General features: G+C 41.2%; 2 protein-coding genes across 4 annotated transcripts; one reads left to right on the top strand and one right to left on the bottom strand.

The window, feature by feature from the left end:
- The first annotated feature begins 156 nt into the window (after positions 1 to 156).
- Positions 157 to 3,997, top strand: si:ch211-102c2.4 (uncharacterized protein LOC568178 homolog). Its single transcript, XM_041042076.1, has 5 exons — positions 157 to 276; positions 1,072 to 1,359; positions 2,407 to 2,496; positions 2,782 to 2,804; positions 2,923 to 3,997. The coding sequence occupies exons 1-5, from the start codon at positions 240 to 242 to the stop codon at positions 3,016 to 3,018; spliced, it is 534 nt and encodes a 177-aa protein (XP_040898010.1). The 5' UTR covers positions 157 to 239; the 3' UTR covers positions 3,019 to 3,997.
- rabl6b (RAB, member RAS oncogene family-like 6b) lies at positions 3,172 to 19,563 on the bottom strand. Of its 3 annotated transcripts, XM_041042074.1 has the most exons (18): positions 19,433 to 19,563; positions 17,932 to 18,025; positions 17,630 to 17,837; positions 17,362 to 17,496; positions 16,977 to 17,024; positions 16,758 to 16,787; positions 16,283 to 16,335; positions 15,964 to 16,052; positions 13,984 to 14,124; positions 12,664 to 12,769; positions 12,348 to 12,451; positions 11,331 to 11,701; positions 9,974 to 10,127; positions 9,447 to 9,650; positions 8,632 to 8,893; positions 8,233 to 8,419; positions 7,422 to 7,480; positions 3,172 to 7,332 (listed from the first exon to the last, which is right to left on the bottom strand). In XM_041042074.1, exons 3-18 carry the CDS (start codon positions 17,757 to 17,759, stop codon positions 7,141 to 7,143), a joined length of 2,265 nt encoding a protein of 754 aa, XP_040898008.1. In that variant the 5' UTR covers positions 17,760 to 17,837; positions 17,932 to 18,025; positions 19,433 to 19,563; the 3' UTR covers positions 3,172 to 7,140. The 3 variants fall into 3 exon arrangements, with proteins under 3 accessions (XP_040898008.1, XP_040898007.1, XP_040898009.1); XM_041042073.1 differs by having other exon boundaries at positions 17,630 to 18,025; XM_041042075.1 differs by lacking the exon at positions 16,758 to 16,787 and having other exon boundaries at positions 17,630 to 18,025.
- Between the last annotated feature and the right edge of the window lie 1,008 nt (positions 19,564 to 20,571).

Raw genomic sequence — 20,571 nt, 5'->3', positions numbered from 1 at the left:
TAAACAAAAATAAATAAATCTATGTTTCCAACAGGTTATTATTAAGAACAGTTCATTTAAGACTATTTCACGTGATTAAACCAGTTCTTTACTTGATAGGATAATATGTTTCTGTCACCAGTAAGAGGACAGATAGCATCATCAGTGTGGGTAGACATTTCCTGAAGTTCATTTCCTGTCCTAGCTTCTCTTCATCTTTACTTTACAATCTGACCATAGCCTGTTTCGGTACTGGAATCATGCATCTGATAACCCTGGTATTGCTTTTGGCTTTAGGTAAGTACACACCTTTACCATGGTAAAGAATATTAAACTAGACTAGATTCTGAGCTTTTCTTACAGGGTTTAAAAACCTGATTAGTACCACCAGCTGAAACTGATTTGAAATGGGTTGCAGGTGTCTGACATCCAGAGCAGAAATGGATTTATATTAAAACAAAGCCATTTGGCAGGAAGGGTGAAATTGTTTTCTGAAAATACAAGTATCCGTTAAAGGTACAGTAAATGTCAGCTACCATCATGTGATTTATGTTGTAGTCTCTGACCTGAGGTATTTTTGTGGTAGAATATTTATTACCACATCACCTGATACTTGAGATACGGTCACACAGTTATACTAGAGCCATTTTAGCGATGGGATCACACCAGCTGTGATGCACCCGCACCCATCTTTGAATTCAGTTTGATCTCAGCTGCACACCTGTAAAGTTTTGTGACAGCATCTTGCACAGTTGTGATGCTATTGTGGTACCAAACTCTGTCCACACACACACACACACACACACTCACAGAGATTCACAATGCATAGATTGTATTTGTAAAGAGCTTTTGTTGACCACTCAAAGTGCTTATCACGACAAAACCACATTCACCAATTCAAACATATTCACGAAACACCAGCCATGCAGTCGCTGCTGGTATTAAATGAGTGTGTGGAACAAGGTAATCAGATTGCAGCTTTAAAGATGCCAAAAGTTCTCAGGATGATTAGGTTACTTTTGCATTTTTTTTTTGCTGGAAAGTTATAAAATCTACCAACTGTTTTATTTACCACTACATGGCTGTGTGTAGGTGCCTGTGAAGCAGTGTATTGGCAGAAGCTGACATGTCCATATGAACCAGAGCATAAGAGCCTGAGGAGGGTTTGGTGCAGGCACAGCACCACTGAGTGCTGCACTGGCCTCATCTTCAGCCAGAGTGACCACTTAGTGGATGGAGGTAAACTGAGGGTGACCCAGGACTTGAACGTCTTCACGGTGGCAGTGATGGAGCCAAGCCAGGGAGAGGGAGTGTACTGGTGTGGTGTGCTCAACAGAAATGACACCCTCATCAAGCTGGCTGAAAGCTACATTTACAGCTGTAAGTAGAAGAAAATATTTTGAAGTTTAAGAAAAAGAGTCGAAATCAGACCATAGGTTGTGTGTGCAAGCATCCTCAACTGGGTCGAGGTCAGGCGACTGACTTGGCCTTTGGAGAATATTCCATTTCTATGCCTTGAGAAGCTCTTGGGTTGCTTTCGCAGTATGTTTTGGATTATTATCTGTACTGTAACTGTACTCCCCTATCAGTTTTGGAGTAGATCAGTCCTGTACACAGAATTCATCAATACAAAACACCAGTGACCCACTTCCACTGGCAGCCATGTGCTTTGGACCATGAGCCCTTTCCTTCTCCATACTCTTCTCTTCCCATTATTGTGGTACAAGTTCATCTTGGTCTCATCTGTTCAAAGACTCCTGCTCCAGAACTGAGAAGGCTTTTTCAGATGTTCACTGACAGAGTCTAATCTGGCCTTTCTGCTCTGGAGTTTGTTTTTTTTTCCCTGTGGTTAGCACTTTGTGTTTTGTTTTTCTTCATTTCCATTTGCAAATGCTCTGACAAACTGCTATATGCTATCTGTAAGGTAAAACACTCTTCATGCTATGAAACCATCAGAAGGTTTTAAACTTTAATCAGAATTCAAACATCATGGACTGCCCTTCACCGAATGCTAGTTATACAACAAACATAGTGGAGCATTAAGTAGTGTTCCACTAGCACTATGAGGTTTTTGCATGCAAGATCAGAATTTTTTTTGGTGTTATTATTTTAGGCACATTATATTTGCCAATACTCTTGACTTAGATGAAGATCAGATCACATTTTATGGCAAATAAATGCAGAAAATCATGAAATTCCAAAAGGTTCACATACTTTTTCTTGCATATATAAAGTTATCCCTTTCATATAGAGCAGGTCTAGGTTGGGAGATAATTATTTGTGGATTCATCACTGTGAATGACACGTTTAGTAATTTAATCCACTGTAACTGTGAAAATATTGATCAGTGCAGCTTTAATAACCTGCAAATAGTAGATTTTAGCCTGTTGAAATATTACAGTTTTTTTTTTTTTCACTCCCCTGCAGCCTCCATTGCCTATTTCTGGAGTTACATCCGCTGGATTCTGCTTGCTGTGCTTCCCATAGTGACCATATTCACCAGTGTTTCCATCAGACGTAAGTCACTGTGCTGCTCCACAAAGACCGACATTTACATTTTATTTCAGGCAGTCAGAAGGGAAAAAAATTATAGACGGCCAGCAGCTAGGAGCACAGTGATCAAAGCAAACACAAAAGAGGCAGTGAGTAGTGTTTGGATAACTAAAATACTGGAGGAGGAAAAAATAAAGGCTGTCAAATATTAAACTGACACAATTTAACTTTAATGTAGTAGATTATGGTATAAATGACCAGTTCACAGGATTAAAGCATGAACTAAACTCTCTAATTCTTCTTTCACAGAAACAACAAAACACAGTTGTAAGGTAAAACACTCTCCATGCTATGAAACCATTCAAAGTTTTTAAATTTAAAACAGAATTCAAACATCATGGACTGCTTGAGGACTAACTGGCGTGACATATTTTTCTTTTCTTTCTTCAGAAAGCAGAGGAGCCACATGGTGATATTGCTGTGAGCAGAACTCTGACTGATCTACAGTATGAGAATGTAGCGTCTTCCTGTGAGCTGGAACAGTGAGGGAAACGTTCAGATGCTGTGTGTCATATTCAGTGTTTTCCTGGCCTCGTTCCTGCAGCACGGAGGTCCAGGTCTGACTTACCTCACTGTTGTTCTGCTGAATAATGTTCTGAGGGTGAAATTCTCTCAAAAAGTAACACCTGAAATGCCCTTTATGAAGAAATAAGTTTGCATTTTATTGGACAAACCAAATGTAGGCAAACTCACACACAGTGTAAAGATGGAACATGTCATGGGGTGAAAAATAAATGAAGGGTTTCATTCCAAAATGTCATACATCCATGTAGAAAAAAAACATCACACATAAAGTATTTCTTATATGCTCTCAGCTCTCAGTTTATTAGGAACACCTAGATAAAACTGATTAGGCCTACATGCAGTTCATCCTACCTTCATGAGGGTTATACTGTTCAGAGGTGCTGACTCAGGCGTAGGATCATCAGGCTGTAGCCTGTGATGATGGTGAACTCTATTATGTTCAAGTGTATTATGTTATACAAAGATGTGTTTCTGTTATTGAGCCTCATTTGAATGGGGAGGACAAAATAACAGAAACACCTGTCAACATAACGTAAAACAGTTCAACAGCGCCACAAACTGCAGCTTCCAGAATGATCCAGCACCTGGATCAGCACCTCTGAACATGAAGTTAGGCTGTACCGCAGGACATTAGCTTTAACCAGGTGAACCTAATAAACTGCCGGCTGAGTGTATGATATAAATGCATAGCCGTTCACAGAAACGCCTCCCTGTTAAGATCATTTCATAGGACTTCAGTGACAGTGTTTCCACATGGTGTATATGTCATTTTGGAACAAAGCTCCTCAAATATATATATTTATTTGTATACTTTATACATTCTCTTTTTACTGTACATTTAAGTCTCATGCTTTTGCTTGAAACTGCTTTCAGCATTTATCCTCAATCACATGACAAAAGACAAAAACAAAAACAAAAAAAAAAACAAAACAGCATACAGTATTCAGGATCAATGCTGCATAGTTTCAACTTTGGAATATCAAACATAATTTCTTTGTAAACCAAACAGTGTAACCGTGTGTGGGAGATGGAAAATGTATGAAACCTGTAACTTGTCAAAACATGTCTAAAAATACACATTATCTGAGATGCATCGCTCGTCTGAAACATTTTGGTGATGGAAGATACTGAGTGTCATCTCCGTCTATCATGAGCAGGCAATTTGAGGCATTTGGACAAAAGAAAGAACAAGAGAAAAGTGGAGCAGCACATAAGTCACCACGTACATTTCGCTTAAAAGCGGTGGAAATAAACCATTTTACAGGAGAGAGTTCATGTGAACGTGAACAACAATAAGCCGTAAAAAGCTGCATGATGTGTTGGACTGATGAGGACAGTTTCAGCACAAATCACACAAACAGAACTCTGACATTTAGGAACAAAACAAAACAGAAAAAAAGCAAATGACAAATAAATAACACAAGAATAAAACAATGAGACATTTTTGGATATGTTGCACTTACAGAGAAACACAATTCCATAATACTCCTTTTTTTTTTTTTTTAAAGGTGTTTTTCTGTCCAATGAGAATCAAACAAAAAAAAAAACAGCAGACAAACAAATGTATTGGTTCACTGCAATCTTACAATGGGCTTCGAGGATGACAGATTCTGTTTCACCAATAAAAGGCTAGGACGACATTCTTTAACCCTACTGAGCTAACAAACGGTTTACATTAAGAACACTTAATGATGGTTCATGAGGACAGCGGCACATGATTCCCTTGTTGAAACCTCCATTAAGGCAATTGCAGAAAACATGAAGAGAACTTGCATGTAGCCTGTAGGATGTGGTGGGGGAGGGGCAGGAGAGAGTCTTTAAATTGTTTGAGCGCACGGAGCAGGGACATCATTTGTACCAGTGAATGAAATTCTAAAATCAAAGGGGATGATTTGTTCCCTGCCAACGCCGCTTCACCGGCTGATGAAAGCCAACGCTGGGCGAGCTGTTAGTTTCACACCACGACAACATCCACACTAAGCCAGCTCACTTCTAACGTGCTGAGAAACAAACACGCATCCATGTTAGAGTTTTCATAGAGATCTCCATCCACACTGAAGCGCCAGGAAAACAGGTAACGCTGGGAAGAGATTACACAACATTTTTGTCTTTCAAACGGTTACACAATCACACAACGGATTCTTCCTGTGACTCGGCCAAAAGACACGGCAGAGTATGATCTACAGTATTATTTTACATCAGGGAGGTGCCAGGGAGCGGCTGCGCTTTCCCACCGGACAGAACCAACAACAAATGTTTACACGATGTAAACACGGCTTTAGGTTTGAAAAATGAACCTGGAACGAGACATGGTCACGGAGCAGTGAGGGCAGGCTGTCTCTTCTCTTCCACAGTCTGTGTGTGGGTGGGATTCAAGCGATACCAGCGTCACTAAAGTAAGAAAGCATCCCACTCATTTCAACACATCATTTTCCAGGACATTTTACTGTGACACAAGGCTGCTGTGTTGATGTGATCAACATGTAGACTCCAGAGATCTAGAGATTTCACAGATCAGAAGGTGGGTTTCAAACACCCTTTCACAACAAGTGCTGCAAAGCACTGTCATGTAAGTTTCCCTTAACTAAAAACTCCAGTGTCGTCAGTAAATGGATAGGAGTTTATCTGTGATACTCAGCGGTGAGTCTGAACACACATTCAAACCTCTCACAAAGCAAGAATGGCATCCAATCCAAACACATAATGTTAGCTAGCTCACCTGAAAATTAGTTCAACGTGTTTTGCGGCTCTGCCAGCAAACAGGGAGCGTCCCAGGTCAACAGACACAGTCACTTTTTAAACCACTTCCTCCAAGGGAAGACTTTCTGGCTACTGCAGGAAGAGCCAGAGTCGGGAGATTTCTGAACTTCCTGGGTGATTTTCTTTCAGCAGAATGTGGTCACACTGCACAGAGGTTATTTATGACGGGCTGAGACCCAGAAGCAATCCCAGCCCGACCACCTCCAGGTGCAGTGTGGCCGGTACAACTACAACTGAATTCTGTGCATCTGCATTACCACATCCAGACAGGATATCTATGATAATGCCAAAGTGATTTGATCATAATTTGTAAAAACTACAGAATGGTACTTCCTGCTCTGCATGAGAAGGTCAGACCAAAACCAGCATAAATACAGGCTCATTACAACCCCTGCGTTGTGTGGCTATATCAGTTCAAAAAAATGATCACTAACATAGCTGGAGCCACCTATTAGGCTTAAAACACAGTTTTTCAAAAGCTCAGATGCTTAAAGGTTTATCAGACTCAGAGAGTGTTTTCAAAAAGCTTTTCTTAGATTAAAACAACGCAGGCTTAGTGAGGACAAAGGGACAAAAGACAGAAAAACGATGCATTTTAAAGAATTAGCTGGCTTAGTGTGGACATGCTCCAAGAGTGAGACGAGGGGAAGTCATTTCCTTTGTTGGTGAGTTTCTTAAATTTAGTTCTTAAATCAACTCGCTCTGAATATCTTCTTCATTGCTCATGATTAGACACACAAGAATAAATCTGGACAAAGATCTGCTTTAACCCATTTTAGCCAACGCAAAAGAAAGAGGGAAAAAAAAAGAAGAAAAGAACACTGTGGAGTCTCTAAAGAGTCAGTCGTCACTTTGAGCATGCTCTCGATTATTACACCAACCACACAAACATTCAGACAAAATGATTACCCTATTTACAGCAGCTGATTTAGAGTGGACCACTTGCAGAGTGTGTATCAAATCAAAGAAAACACTAAGCCAACATATTCAATCGTGTCAAAGTACAAAGAGCCAATCTGCGGCTACAACAGCCACCAAATTTTCTGTCCTAGCTCACTACAGTACATGTGGGTGTCCTTGCCTTTTCTTACCGCTTGAAATGGAAGTGACAGCAGTAGTGCAGATGGGGAAATCAATCAGAAGGAACATACGGGTACCAGAGTCCTTGGTTATTTTACCTGGGTGTTGTCGGTAGCCTTGCGTATTGCGTATGGCTTGGAGATGCTGCTTTATGCACATACAAGTCAAGGAACCAGAAGTTTTTGAAGGAGCATGTGCCTCGCTGCTGTTCGGTGGCTCCACTTCCAAATAAAACGGGAGCTTTTATAGTTCTTCATAGTCGCCGTCATCTCTTTTGATCGACCCTGCTCCCCCGCCCAGAAAGTCCTCCAGTTCATCCACTTCCGTTTTCTTGGTCCGGGATTTCTTTTTCTTTTTTTCCTTGTCGTCACCCGCAGCAGCGTCGTCTTTTTCCTTTTTCTTGTGTTTGTGTTTCTTCTTGCTTTTGTCATCCTCCTGAAAGGACAGAGTTTAGTGCACTGACATTAACAACCTGTACACGCATTACTACTTATAGTATGGAATATGAACAACTACTGCTTTACCTCTTTGCTTTTCTTCTTCTTTTTCTTCTTTTCTTTAGAGGAGTGTTTGCTTTCTTTCTCTGAAAGAGAAACGTAACTGTAGTTCAGTTAATTCTGGATGACCTCCTGATGTGTGTATGACCTAAAGGCATAATCACTGAGACCAGAGACTGGGACTGGAGTCAGTGAGCAGTACAGAGTGACTGTATATGATGCAAACAAAAAAAACTATTCACGATTCATATATGACAACTCTTATCAACTACTGAATCATCCTACAGATTTTAAAGCAGCTGTGCGAGCCATCACCCAGAGAAGCACTGAGCTCCATCACTAATGAACAAGCTTCCAGCCAACTCTGATCAGCAGATCTGTACATTGTGGAAGATAGTGATAGTTTCACTGCTCTGTTAGAGCCAGAAAGTTAACAACGCAGTGGACAGAGCGCTACCACAGAACATCTAAACCAACAACTTGAGTTTCTACAAAAGTCATTGAAGCAGTGGTGACGGTCAGTACGTCACACTTTATTCTTTACACCCTTCTGTAAATAGAAAGCTGTTCTCCTACATACTTTCCTCTGCTCTTTTCCTGTTTCAGACGCTCAAGACCAATTACCTAAAAATACTGCCCACAAAGAATCAGTTCTGAATCAAGAGCGATGACACCAAGAGCTAGAATCACACCAAATCCTGTGTTTACCAATGATTCCCACTCATACATAGAATTAACTAACAAACTAATAGCAACAGCAACAAGCAGATATTGGTATGAATCCTGACCAAAGTGTGAACTGAGCTTGAAAATCACAGAGAGATCTTTCATGACTTGCCTTCCTGCTCCTCGCTGCTGTCCTTGGCTGCGGGAGCCTCTTCCTGGATGCCGAGGCCAAACAGGTCGGTATCGTCCTTTTGTTTGAAGGAGATCACAGTGGGCTTCAGAGGTTCTGGCACTTTGGCTAACTGCATGTCATCGTCAGAGAGATCGGACAGAAGCTCGTCCCTGACTGGAAATGCATCCTGGGAAGAAATTGGGCAGCCAAAAAATAAACTGTCACAAGAAGAAATACTAAATAAATGAATAAATAAAACTAAATAAAATGCAATTAAAATCTCTTTACTTGTACCAGTCAGATGGCAACACACAGCTGAGGCTTTCAGCAGTAACAAGAGCTGAAGTGAGTTCACTCTCTGAGCCAATCTGCTGTCATGGTGAATTGGTTCTACTTTACCTTCGCTATTTTTGGTGTGTCTGATGCTTCAGACTCAAAGTCGGGGTCATCCATGACAAAAGAGAGCAGTTGCTGGGCTACAGGGGCCTCGGGGTCGGTATCAGAGTCCTCAGCCTTGGGTGTGTTTCCCTTCTTCTTGGCTTGGTGTCGGGCCGGCTGTTCTGCTGCTGGAATTAAAGTGAGGGAGATGGGCGCTGCGCTCTGGCCTCTGGGCTCTGGTGCTTTAGATGCCACGTTTGGTTTTGTGATGTGAATCACAGGCCTGAAACAGGGTGACAATAATATAGTAATAAAATATAGAAGTATTTCATGCAGTATAGATTGTATACACATTTACAGTTCTTTCATTTATGTATTAACGTTCCTCACTTGTTAACTTCCACTTCAAATTTCTGATTCTTATCCATACACTCTTGCAGCAGTAGTGTACATTCAAGCTTCTTATCAAAAAAAAAAGAAACCACAGAAACCACTGGAACTCAGCAGCCATCATGGTTACATTGGCCTTTACAGTGCAATTACGTAAATCCTCTGGTCACAACAGATCTAGATGATTCACAGATCAGCTCAGTTTTACAGTAAACTGAGACAGAATGAAGAAGGAGTGAATTTCAAAGGAAAGCAACAAAATCTGTTGACACAACACGTTCCAGATGTCAGTAACCTCCTGGGTGCTCTTTGTTAACTTTGACTCTCGCTCCCCGTGACAAACCTGATCTAAACCCCTGCCAGGTTCCAACATGGAAATCACTTCCATTAGATTCCATGAACTTCTAAGTTCTGGTGGTTTCAAATTGTTCTGAGAAAAGACTTACGCTTTCAGCTCAGGTTCACTGTCCAGGTCTTGGTCCTGTGTGATGGTGTGGGCCACTGGTACTCCCTCCTCCTCGTCACTGGTTAGAGTGATGTCTTTACTGGGTTGCAGGGTCTTAGTTTGGGGAAGACTGGGCTCAGTGTCATCGGGATCGAGCTCATCCTGGAAACCAGACACCATGGGGTTTCCTCTGTCTTCACCATCACTGGACCAGAGAAAGAAAAGAAAAACTACTGTTTTACTTTTAATCATATAGACAGGATTTACTGTTGTGGCCCACTGTACACTGTAGCTGAAGCTAGAACCTCCAAGACATCATCCAAAGCAAAAGTGCACCTTTCTAAATGTTCAAAACTCTGATAAATGTGGAATTAACTGCAAATACAACACTGAAGTTTCAGCTGTTGAATCTGCAATCTGCATTTGAATCTAATTTCAAGGTTTATATAACAAACATGACAAACAAATAGAACAACTTGCTTCCTTAAGATTAACAGACTATCTCAAAAAACCTCACACACATCTCACCTGTCACTGTCCACAGCTGGAGCAGGTGCAGGCTGAGGCACCTTGGTCTTTGAGGGCAGGCTGTCCTCCAGGAAACTCTTGTCCAGTCTCTCATCTGGCACAAAATCATCCACGCTCTGGACCTTAGCAGGACACACTGGTGCTGCAGGGTCCTCTGAGGAGAACACAGAGCCAAATGCACAAGTGTAATAATCAAACAACTCCACTTAATTCAAATCTAAGCTTTAACAGTTAAAGAGCTCCTATCACAGCTCCTCATTTTCAGAAATGTTTATTTTTAATAGTGAATTAATATTAAATATTAATTACAAACAGCAGCGTGGACAGTTGCATTGGTATTTGAAGATTTTCTATGCATTTATTGTGAATTTAATATCATTACTATGTGCAGTCATTTTTATTATTTTCTTATTTATTTACTTCCTTCACTTGGGGCAAAAAAAGTTAAAGAGGGTCCTCCTCCTCCATCCTTGTTGTGCAAATACAACTATAAGATCAGAGAGACTGCCATTCATTTTCACCACAGCAGTTGGGGATGACTAAAGTCTCTTTACACACTGTACGAATCTTTAACCAAACCTAAATCTTTCCTTTTCTGGATGCCTCCTAATTTGGTTATTTTATTTGTTAAAGTGTATTTATTTTCATGAAGGGACTTTTATGACTCATCTGTCATGAGTAGATATCTCCAGCAAAATTAGCTCTTTGATTTTCATCAGTTACTGAACTGACTTTATTTTCTTTGAGCACAGGAAATGAAGGCCCATGTGGGAGGTACCAGTGACCGTAATCATGCGTATAAGACATGTATCTAATTTCTTTGCATATCTAACTTTGTTACCGGAACCTTCTGATTACCAGAGGACTGCTCTACCTCCGGAGCCACGCTGCCCCCTGATAACTATAAAACACCTCGGTAACAGCTCCTACAGTCTCCTCAAAGACGACACTGCACTGACATACAAGTCAGAGATACACAACATGGTTCAACATGCATTAGACTGTAACAGGGTAACAAGAACAACAAGCAAGTTCCATATCCTATATTTCATGTAATAATATGTCTCCCAATAATCTTCTTTTTAGACCCATTGTCTCTGGTGGACACTATAACAGAACCACTTTGCAGATTTGTAGACTTTCATCTTAAAACTTCAGTCAGCAGCAGCCATTTTTTCTGAGATCTGACAAAAGAATATATATACCTGTGTTCCACATGCTCAGGAATGTGATGGTACAAAAGAGGAACTAATGGCATTTCTTAAGTATTTAAATAGCAGCACAAGTCTCCTTGGGTTCTCTGCTTAGTTGGCTGGTCAACAAATTACTGCTTAAGTAATGTAAAGAGGAGACTCACCTGGTGCAGGAACAGGAGCATCAGCAGCAGGTGATGAACCAAACCAGCGGGAGATGAAGCTGCGTTTTTGAGTGGCTAACGCTCCAGATGCTGCTGAGGACTGACTGTGTTCGGGAGACTGGGCAGGTGGCTTTGACTCAGCAATAGGTGAAGCTGCCCCGCTAACCGTTGCCGTGGGAGGTGGAGGGGAGGACGCAGACACAGATGGTGACTGTGGGATGGGGGGCTGAGGAGTGCTGGGGCTGGAGCTGCCCGTGGAGGCCCCACTGGGAGGGACGATGGGGGACTGGGAGCCTGAGGAGGAGCTCTGACCGTTGGCTGGACCAGGAGAGCCGTAGCTCTTACTGCGAGACTCCAAGTTCTCAAGGAAACTGCGGAAATCAGAACGGGACTGGTTAATAAACTATGATTCACCTGCAGTAATATCTGAGGCTAGGATACAGGGCACCACTGTAGAGTGTAACTGTCACTCCTGATTCAGTTCTGATACAGTAAACATGAATATTTCAATTGTCCTGATGATGTTTTGACACTGTCCTGTGCTACAAAGCTAGTTAATCCCTCAAAAAATACACAGCACGTGGAATACAACTTCACAAATGTCCCGTCTGACTAGAGGAACTTTGCCTTTGCAAGAAATTTGCAAATAACTTGTAATGGCAGTTGTCTTTTTTGGTTAAATTATTTCGCAGACTCAGCATTGACTGCCCAGACAAATGTGGATGTGTCCTTTTTTAAAATGCTGACAGTAACTATATCCACTTCCAGCCTTTACATGTCTGACTTGAGTCAAAATTAGCTGAGAGTCAGGAACAATAACTGCACAACAATAACGGATTCTTAAGAAACATAAAAACGTTTAGAATCCAGATACAAGTTAGTCTATAATGTGTTCCCTGCATTATGGAGCCCCCCAGTGGACATGTGCAAAGGCGCTCACCATAAAGAACCAGGGGCACACGATTTACTATCTGGTGAGCAGCAGAAACATGTGAAAGATAAAGCTAAACACAGTACATTTCATAGTTCTGATCTTCAGTCTCCTGCTGGACACAGAGCTCCTCCAGGGTGGCGTCCATGTCCAGCTGGTTGGTCTCCAGCTGCCTCAGGAGAGTCTCTCTCTGCACACACATACACACACACACACCTGACATGAATAACTGATCACAGGGTTGAGAGAAAGCCTTCATATTCCCACTGTACGCGAAGCAGGTTAAAGAATATAGACAGTCCTGAACACATAGGTATATCAATCATCCATTTAAATCAGCAAAGCCTGGAGAAAAAAAAGATAAAAACAAAATGATCATGATACAAGGAGATAAAAAATAACCTGTAGCTGCAAGAAGGGGATGTTGAAAAATCTGTGCAGATATTTCAAACCAAAGCCGTTCTTCATGGAGGACTCAGCATAGTGGATGTAAGATGATCCCATTGGTCTGTGAAAACAAGTAACACTAGTAAACTCAAGGTCAAAGTTCACAGAGCTTTGAAAACTAAGTGTGATTTCCCCCTGGACAGTTTCTACCATGTGCAGTATATTTGTACAATATGTTGCATAAATGTCGTGACAGTGAACATCTTAAAGCTGCATTACCTTTTTCTGGCCACTTGGGGGAAGCAGAGCATGCTTTAAAACATCACCTGACATTGTACCACCTTAAGTTGTAACAGATCACAAAGCAGTGAGCTAAAAGAAGCTAAATGGCTCCGTGAAGCTGAGAGAAACTACACATTATGACCAGAACCTAAACATTATGACCAGTCTGCAGCCTCATAGGCAGGAGGGTGTGACGCACTGTGCTGCGACACGGTCCTCCAATCAGCATCACTCTGTGACCTGTCTGTAGTTTTGGACCAGAGGGGACAACCTTCATTGCCCTTGCACAGACGCTAATGCTCAGACCTCTGTGTGTAGTTACTCTTCACCGTTGACCAGGCTCACCTCACAAGCCTCGCTGTTTCAGAGATGCTTTGATTCAGTCAACAGGCCATAATGATTTGGCCCTTATCAAAGTGGCTCAGGTCTTTAAACCTGCCCATTTCTCCTGCGTCCAACATGTTGGTTACAGAAGCACTGTTCACAGTCAAAGGCCTTGACATGTGCGGTTGTACTTGGATGATAAATCTCTGTTGGTTTGTCACTTTCGGGTGAGACATTTTTAAATTTATTTTTCTACTAATTTGAGGAAACAAATTATTCATCTGAGGGAGTGAACCATACGCTCTGAAACACAATACTGATTTGTGGTACAAAGGATCTGTATCAGAAGGAATGCTGAGTGGATAAGGACAAAAACCTGGAAATGATCAACCTATTCATTTGAATAATTTAGATGAGTAGAGGACACCTAAACCAGTGTCACAGAATGAAAGCTGTTTCTGTTTTTCCGCAAAAGCTCATTGTTTCAAACTGTTACTTTTCCATTTCTCATACTTGTTAGATTTTGGTTTCTACCATCTCTGCCTGTCAATACCAGAACTGCTATGTATGACATATAAAAAGGGAACTGTACTTCACCATGATCACTTTCAAATTCATAGCCCATCTTAAAATCAAGTTCCGCCTCTGAACCAGGTCTGAGAAGTGACTTATTAACACAACACCCGTGCTAACCACCACAGTGATGCTTAGCTGAGTGCTGATCTCTACCTGTTCAGTCCAGCAATCAGGTCTCTTATATCATCAGGGAGGATGACGCGGTGCTCGCCCATGTCCCTGTGGTTTCCCAACACACACACCGGCACATGGGTGGGTACTTTGGGCAGTTCCCTCAGGATGTAGTTAAATGTCCTGCAAGTGACAAAAATCACAAAACGGATCTGTGAGTGGGTGAAGAAACCCTTGGACAAATCAGCTCAGAACAGAGAACATCAGGCACACCTCAGCCGAGTAAAAGAGAAAAGGTTTAGTAGTGCGCCGAGTTCTCTGAGAGATTACAAGCCAGTCTGAGCAGTTTCACATTTTGTGCAGAATTTTGAGCAAAAAAAAAAAAAAAATGACAGCACATGATCTTGTTTCTGAATGCTGGGACCTTAAAGTAAGTGAAGGCAGACTATACTGGTTTTACTGGTACATATCAGTGGTCTGTACATATCAGTGCCAAGTTTCACATCAGAGCCTGTAAGACACAAAGGTCTGTAATTACAACATTTACAGTATAAGGCTGGCTATGTGTCTTTCAGTGCTGTCTGACTTCGCTACCCTGCCTGTGGCTCTCACTGGTTCCAACCGAAGACCTAAATGTTTTAAAACGGCTAAAAATGAAGTATTCTTTCATTTTTAAATAAGACTGAATAATTTCCTGAATCAGCTGTACACTGTAGTTTTTAACAAACATTACTCAAACTGGAGGAAACAGTGCATTTGATCTGCTCTATTTTTAACTGCAGATTAATCTACGTTTGGTGCTTTAATGGATATTTCCAGCAGCAGCAGCGGCGGCAGGACGGTGCATGTGGGATTAAATCAAAATAAACTACAATGAGTGTGTTCATGGTAATGAAGGAACATGTCACCCAGTGCACTAGTGAGACTCACTGACGTGTTTTAACAGTGGAGCTCTGCGGCACACAGGAATAAGATGGATCAGGCTTTGATACACACAGTGTGTGATAGTAAGATTAACTGACAGCTGATTTGAGCCTTTTTGTGGGATCTGGTGAAGAAATAAAAAGACTTGCCGGTTGCTTTGCTTTCACCTTCAGTCCAGTTCATCCCAAACCAGCTCCATGTGGTTTAGGTCTACAGACTTTTCTGGTCTTCATCGAGTGAAGCCTCTGTCTGGTTCTGTTCTTCTAATGTTTTGGGTCATTATCTTGCTGTAGGATGAAGCTCTGACCAACCAGTCTGACTTCCTCTGTTACTTTTTCTCTCCATGCTGATTCAGCAAGATACAGATCTACTTCCTGCAGCACAGTGTCGTCTGATGATAAAGCATCAGAGGTGTAGTAACACAGTTTGTTCCATCATTGCCTTTGTACAGACAGAAGGTTTGCAAGTCACCAACTCTACATCCATTTTCAAGGTTTCACTGACTTCCACTGCAGCAGAGGAGCAGTAGGTTATTAACCTTCACTTGAACCCTGAGAACGTTCCAACTCTAAAATTTACTTGATTTTTCAACTTTTGGTGACCTAAAAGTTTTTAGTAGCTTCAGATTATTCACCGGACCTGAACTGAAATTTCAATCAAAACTGGAAAAATAAGCTGTTCTGAAACTTTCGACTTGTAGTATATTTTAATGCTTAAAGTGTTAAAAGCAGCAAATATTTCATGGACTTGCTGAACTAGAAAAATGTATCTAATGTACGTCTGAGAGATTGGCATGAATATGCACTGAAATTGACACCAGTACATTTAAATAGCTATTGATGCATTCCCCTTGTGGCAAGACATGCTAATATTTTTTTTTAAAAATCTCGACCCGCTTGCTCAGGGTGCTCAAAATAGAAATCTGAAATGTCTTTTAAGTATTTTGCCTTTGAACCTGAACAAAATCCACCACTGGAAGCTCTCAGCCTCACAGCCACACGCAGACTGACTGAAACCTAATCTGTCCATGCATATTGTAGCATTCGAGTTCACTGATGAGACAGTGCGAGGACAACAGTGTAGACAGAGGAGTCTTACCACTGTTTGGTAATGTCAAACATCATGATGACTCCATTGCAGTTCTTGTACACATCCAGGAACTCTGCATCCAGGGCCACCTCATCTGACTACAACACACACACACATTCTCATTAAACAACTGGATTAATCAAACAATATTTAAAAACACAAACACTATCCTTTTATTATGAGTTTTATGGTTTTAAAACTATAATTTGTTTTATAATTCTAATTATATACACACTATAAAACCTTTGTGGTTTTTTTCTATTATTGACCCACATACTATAAGCAGGCCTTTTTTTCTCTCAGCACATGACAGTCATGTGATAGTCACCTCTTGGGGCTCATTCTCCAGTTTCAAATTGTCTCCACGCCTTTTGCCTTTGCCTGAAAGAACAAGAAATCAGAAATGTAAAATTTAAATGAGCCGAAAGAACAAAAACACATCACGATCAGCAGCTTAGTTTTGTTACTTTATGATGAGTAAAGCAAGCAGCGCAGCACAGGTGCTCCTCTTATGGAAAAGCATATTGCAGATTAATTTTAACACACTTTATCCTTTGGATACTCGCTGCTGGCATTAAGTCATGGCTCACACTGCAAACACTCAGGCTCTGCCTGTAAACAGCGCAAAAAAACCCAAAACACAACAAAACAAAAAAAACTCAAACAGTGACACGTAGCCACACAGCAAACCTGGAAAGTGCCAAACCTTATAAATATTGACATTCAGATAAGAGTGGAATGAGGCAGGGCAAACCCACGGCACACCATCCAGTTTAATGTCTACACACTATAGTGGCGCTCACCTACACCTTCAGGAAGAGGATATTTTTGGCCTGAGATGATTGCGAGAGAGGTGCAAAAAAGACAACATCAACACTGAGGACAGAAAAACAAACAAGCAACCATGCATCTATTTGATGTCATGAAATACTTTAACAGATCGACAAGAAAAAGGTGGAACTTCTCAGGGCGAGGACAGCCTCGGTCGAGAGTCTGTGACTGGCATGTGTGTCAACACTCACCTTTGTCTACCACGTCCCAAACCTCTACCTTGACCACATCGTCAGTAGCTGAGAGAAAACAGAACGGGTGTTTTCATTATTCATGTTCTCGGGCCACAGAGTAAAATGAATTAAAATGCAGAGGCTGTTACGTGACTCTAATATGGATCTGGTTTGGTTTGCTTGGTATGGCAGCACTAACACAAATACAGGACACCTACGCTACACATCGGTTAGCTGAAGCTAAATCCAAATGCGCTGTCTGTTTTTACCTTGATATGGAGCCACTGAAATAAACCATGAAGGCACAAACAGCAGATGTCAAATACAAACCAGAATAGAAACATGACCAAAGCAGTGGTGACAAGAGAAAACAAGCCAACATGCTGAATGTGTTATAACTCACTTTTGTAATTCCAATGGATACTTGTGGCTTGGATCTCCTGAGTGGGTATGTACTCCTCCACAAACTTCTTGCCCTGCAGTCGATGCCATAAAGTACTCTTTCCAGTGTTTCTGTCTCCCCGGATGACTATTTTCACTACAGAGGGAAAGATATGGTACATTAATTTAGTCAGAAAACAGCTTAACAATTTCACTTAGAAGCAACATCTGAAATTTATGAAGGGGACAGACATGTTTGGCCTGTTCACCTGATTGGCTGGATTACTTACTATTATACTGAACCCCTTTGGCGAAGCGTCTCTGCAAACTTTGGTTCATGGACTGCAGGCCAGCTGGAATATTCTTATCCCTGAGCTGCCCTGGCTCAGATCCCACCAGCTTCTTCAGCGCTGAAAACATCTTGACGAGGCTTCGTGAGTTTGTATAGAAACAAGCGGTAGTACAGTGGATCTCCCCTGACAATTCGTCACACAACAACTGGAGGTAAAGAGTAATAGTGTATCCCTATGGATGAGGAATTTAAGGCTCCATGCTTAGAAGCAAATATGATGCCAAAGTACCAAATACTGACTTTGAATTGAGCAGCTGTTGTCTTAAATCTGACTGAATGTTCTTGCTCGCCAGTCAGTGGTGGAGGTAACTACCATGTTGTTTTTGAGCATCATCTGTGAAAAACCAGAGAAATACAGAAATTAAGGTTGAGAATTAACTGTCACTCCTGCCCAGAGTGAAGGAATGATAAAAACACAGGTTAGTCTAAAACACATAAGCCAATTCAATATCACATCTTCATCACAAAGCCAGACAGAACTGTACTTTCAGATCTGGTAATGCCAAAGGAAATACAGCCATACACAAAATATGCTGGTTATTTCAACTGATGAATATCAAGAAACACAAACTGTTTCCATCAGATGGAAACCACACCAATAAGACTTGATTTCATGTAGCCCCAGGTTGTGCCACTCGTGTTTTGAGTCACAGAGTTAAGAAACTATTTTTCTGCAAAATAATTACCTGATGATCACTAAAAAACCCAGAAGGTTATTTCTCCTGCTGTTCCTGATTCTGAATATATTTCCAGATACCTCAAAGACACTTCGAGCCACAGTGTTGAAACTATATTCTCTCTTCTGCACAAAAAAAAAAAAAAAAACTCATAATGAAAAAAGTATATTTGGATTTGGAACATTGGTCCAACAAAACAAGGCATCAGGAGAGATCACCACTGGCTCTGGGAAATGGTGATAGATGATGATATTTGCTATTTTCCAACAATTCACAGACTAAGACATTAATCAATAAAATAATCTGCAGATTAACTGGTAATAAAAATAACTGGTAGATGGAGCCCTACATTGAACTGTAATGGCAACATGCAACATGAGAGGCACACACTGGGACTACACTTGATGATGTGGTCAGGTGACACTTTATGCAGTAGATCCACTAACAAGCGAATTAGTAACTGGTTCATATATTTATAAGTGAAATATTAGAGACATAGTAGTGACACATGAAAGATGGGCTAAGAGCTGTATATCAGAGCCGTTTCCATGTCCCTGTAAAACCCTCACTGGGAGCTGTCACAGTGTCCCAGGAGGTGTTACATTATTCACTATTAAGATCAGCTGCCGGATTTGTCACCAGTTAACATAATCAGTACAGAGTGTGTCTGTGTTCAGCTGAAGGAGCAACCAGCTAAAATTCAAACCCGAGCTGTGCAATATTACAATGATAACAGTGATTTTTCCCTTTAACGTTGTCCAGTTAGCATTAGCTTCACAGGCTATGAGCGCCTGTTAAGACAGAGCTTTGTCGAATTTTTTGAAGCAATATTGGCTAAAAATGTTAAAGCCCACAACTGTCAAGGTCAACACAGGCTTCTAACAGGGATGAGGCAGCCCGCTTTGCTACCTACCCTGTTTAAAAGGTAACGTTATCCTTTTCCTCTGTTTTAGCTAGCTATCCATCCGATAGTAGCCTAGCTTGTCCCTCTCTACGCTCAGTGGCATTAAACGGCAGCTAGACTGGATGTCTTCTTCCAGGTGGCACCAGCTACAAATACTCACGGTTATTTAATGACATAAGAAACTGCAGTCCCGACATCTTTTTCTCAAAACATCTGTCAGACCTCCATCCCAACAGAGATAAAGCAGCGACATTCCTTTGCAAAAAGAAGCAGCGACCGACCCAGAGTGAGGCGTCACACAAAACAGTCGACTTCCGTTAAAACTTTCAAAATAAAAAGTATGTTTCAGCGCTACCGAGTTCATCCCAACGCCAGCAGCACTCTTCTCCGGTCAGACAAAGACATGCCACAAGAATTAACCTTTAACCTCAGCTGTCGAGCTAACATGGATGAGAAATCATAAAAGTAAAAAAAAAAAAAACTATAGCTGGATCTCCATCTGCTGGTGAGGCGAATATATTAATATATTTAAAAGCTTCAGAACTGCTTCTGACTGAACATTGTGGTGTGATTATTTCTTCTACTTTTGAGTAATTCAGCAGCAACATACAACATTTTCCAAGAAAGCAATGTCCATGTTATCCAGACATCAGTGTGAAGATTTTGTGAAAGGCAGCAATAATCCCAGAGATATTAGGGAGATAACTGAAAACCTGGGCACATAATACTGCACCATCCATAGTACTGGTGCCAAAACATGTTTTTGTAATTTAGTGGGAGCTGTCAAATTCTAACATAGTCTACTGTTTGACACTGAGTACCCCTACTGCTACATCTAAGCTTGCTTAAGGGCCTCACATCTGCTCAAGTTTACTGCCAAAAGATTTGCTAATGTTTACAATCAAATGAAACTGCTCTAAGGAATTTCAGACATCTTTAGAATGACCATGAGCGCAAAATGAATTTCTTCTTTATGTTCTGCATATCACTGTCTGTGATGGCACATTGAACTCTGCTAAGTATTGTGCTATTCTCGAAACCCACACGCACCCTTCTGCACATGCATGTCCAAACTGGATGTTTAAGCAAGATAATGCCCCTTGATACGCATCCAGGTCAAGTAGACCTTGACTGCAGGAGCACAATATCCAGGTCTTAGAGTGGCCAGCTAAATCCCTGGACATGAGCCCCATTGAAAATCTTTGGTGGATTATCAAAAAGTCTGTTTCAATGCGGAAACCAAAGAATTTGGAAGAATTAAAAACAGTAATTCAAGAAGAATGGGAAAAGATTACCCCT

Source organism: Toxotes jaculatrix, chromosome 7, assembly GCF_017976425.1.
Source record: "Toxotes jaculatrix isolate fToxJac2 chromosome 7, fToxJac2.pri, whole genome shotgun sequence".
Classification (NCBI taxonomy): Eukaryota; Metazoa; Chordata; class Actinopteri; family Toxotidae; genus Toxotes; species Toxotes jaculatrix.
Note: the sequence above shows the minus strand (reverse complement) of the source record. Positions and strands in the feature narration are given on the sequence as shown.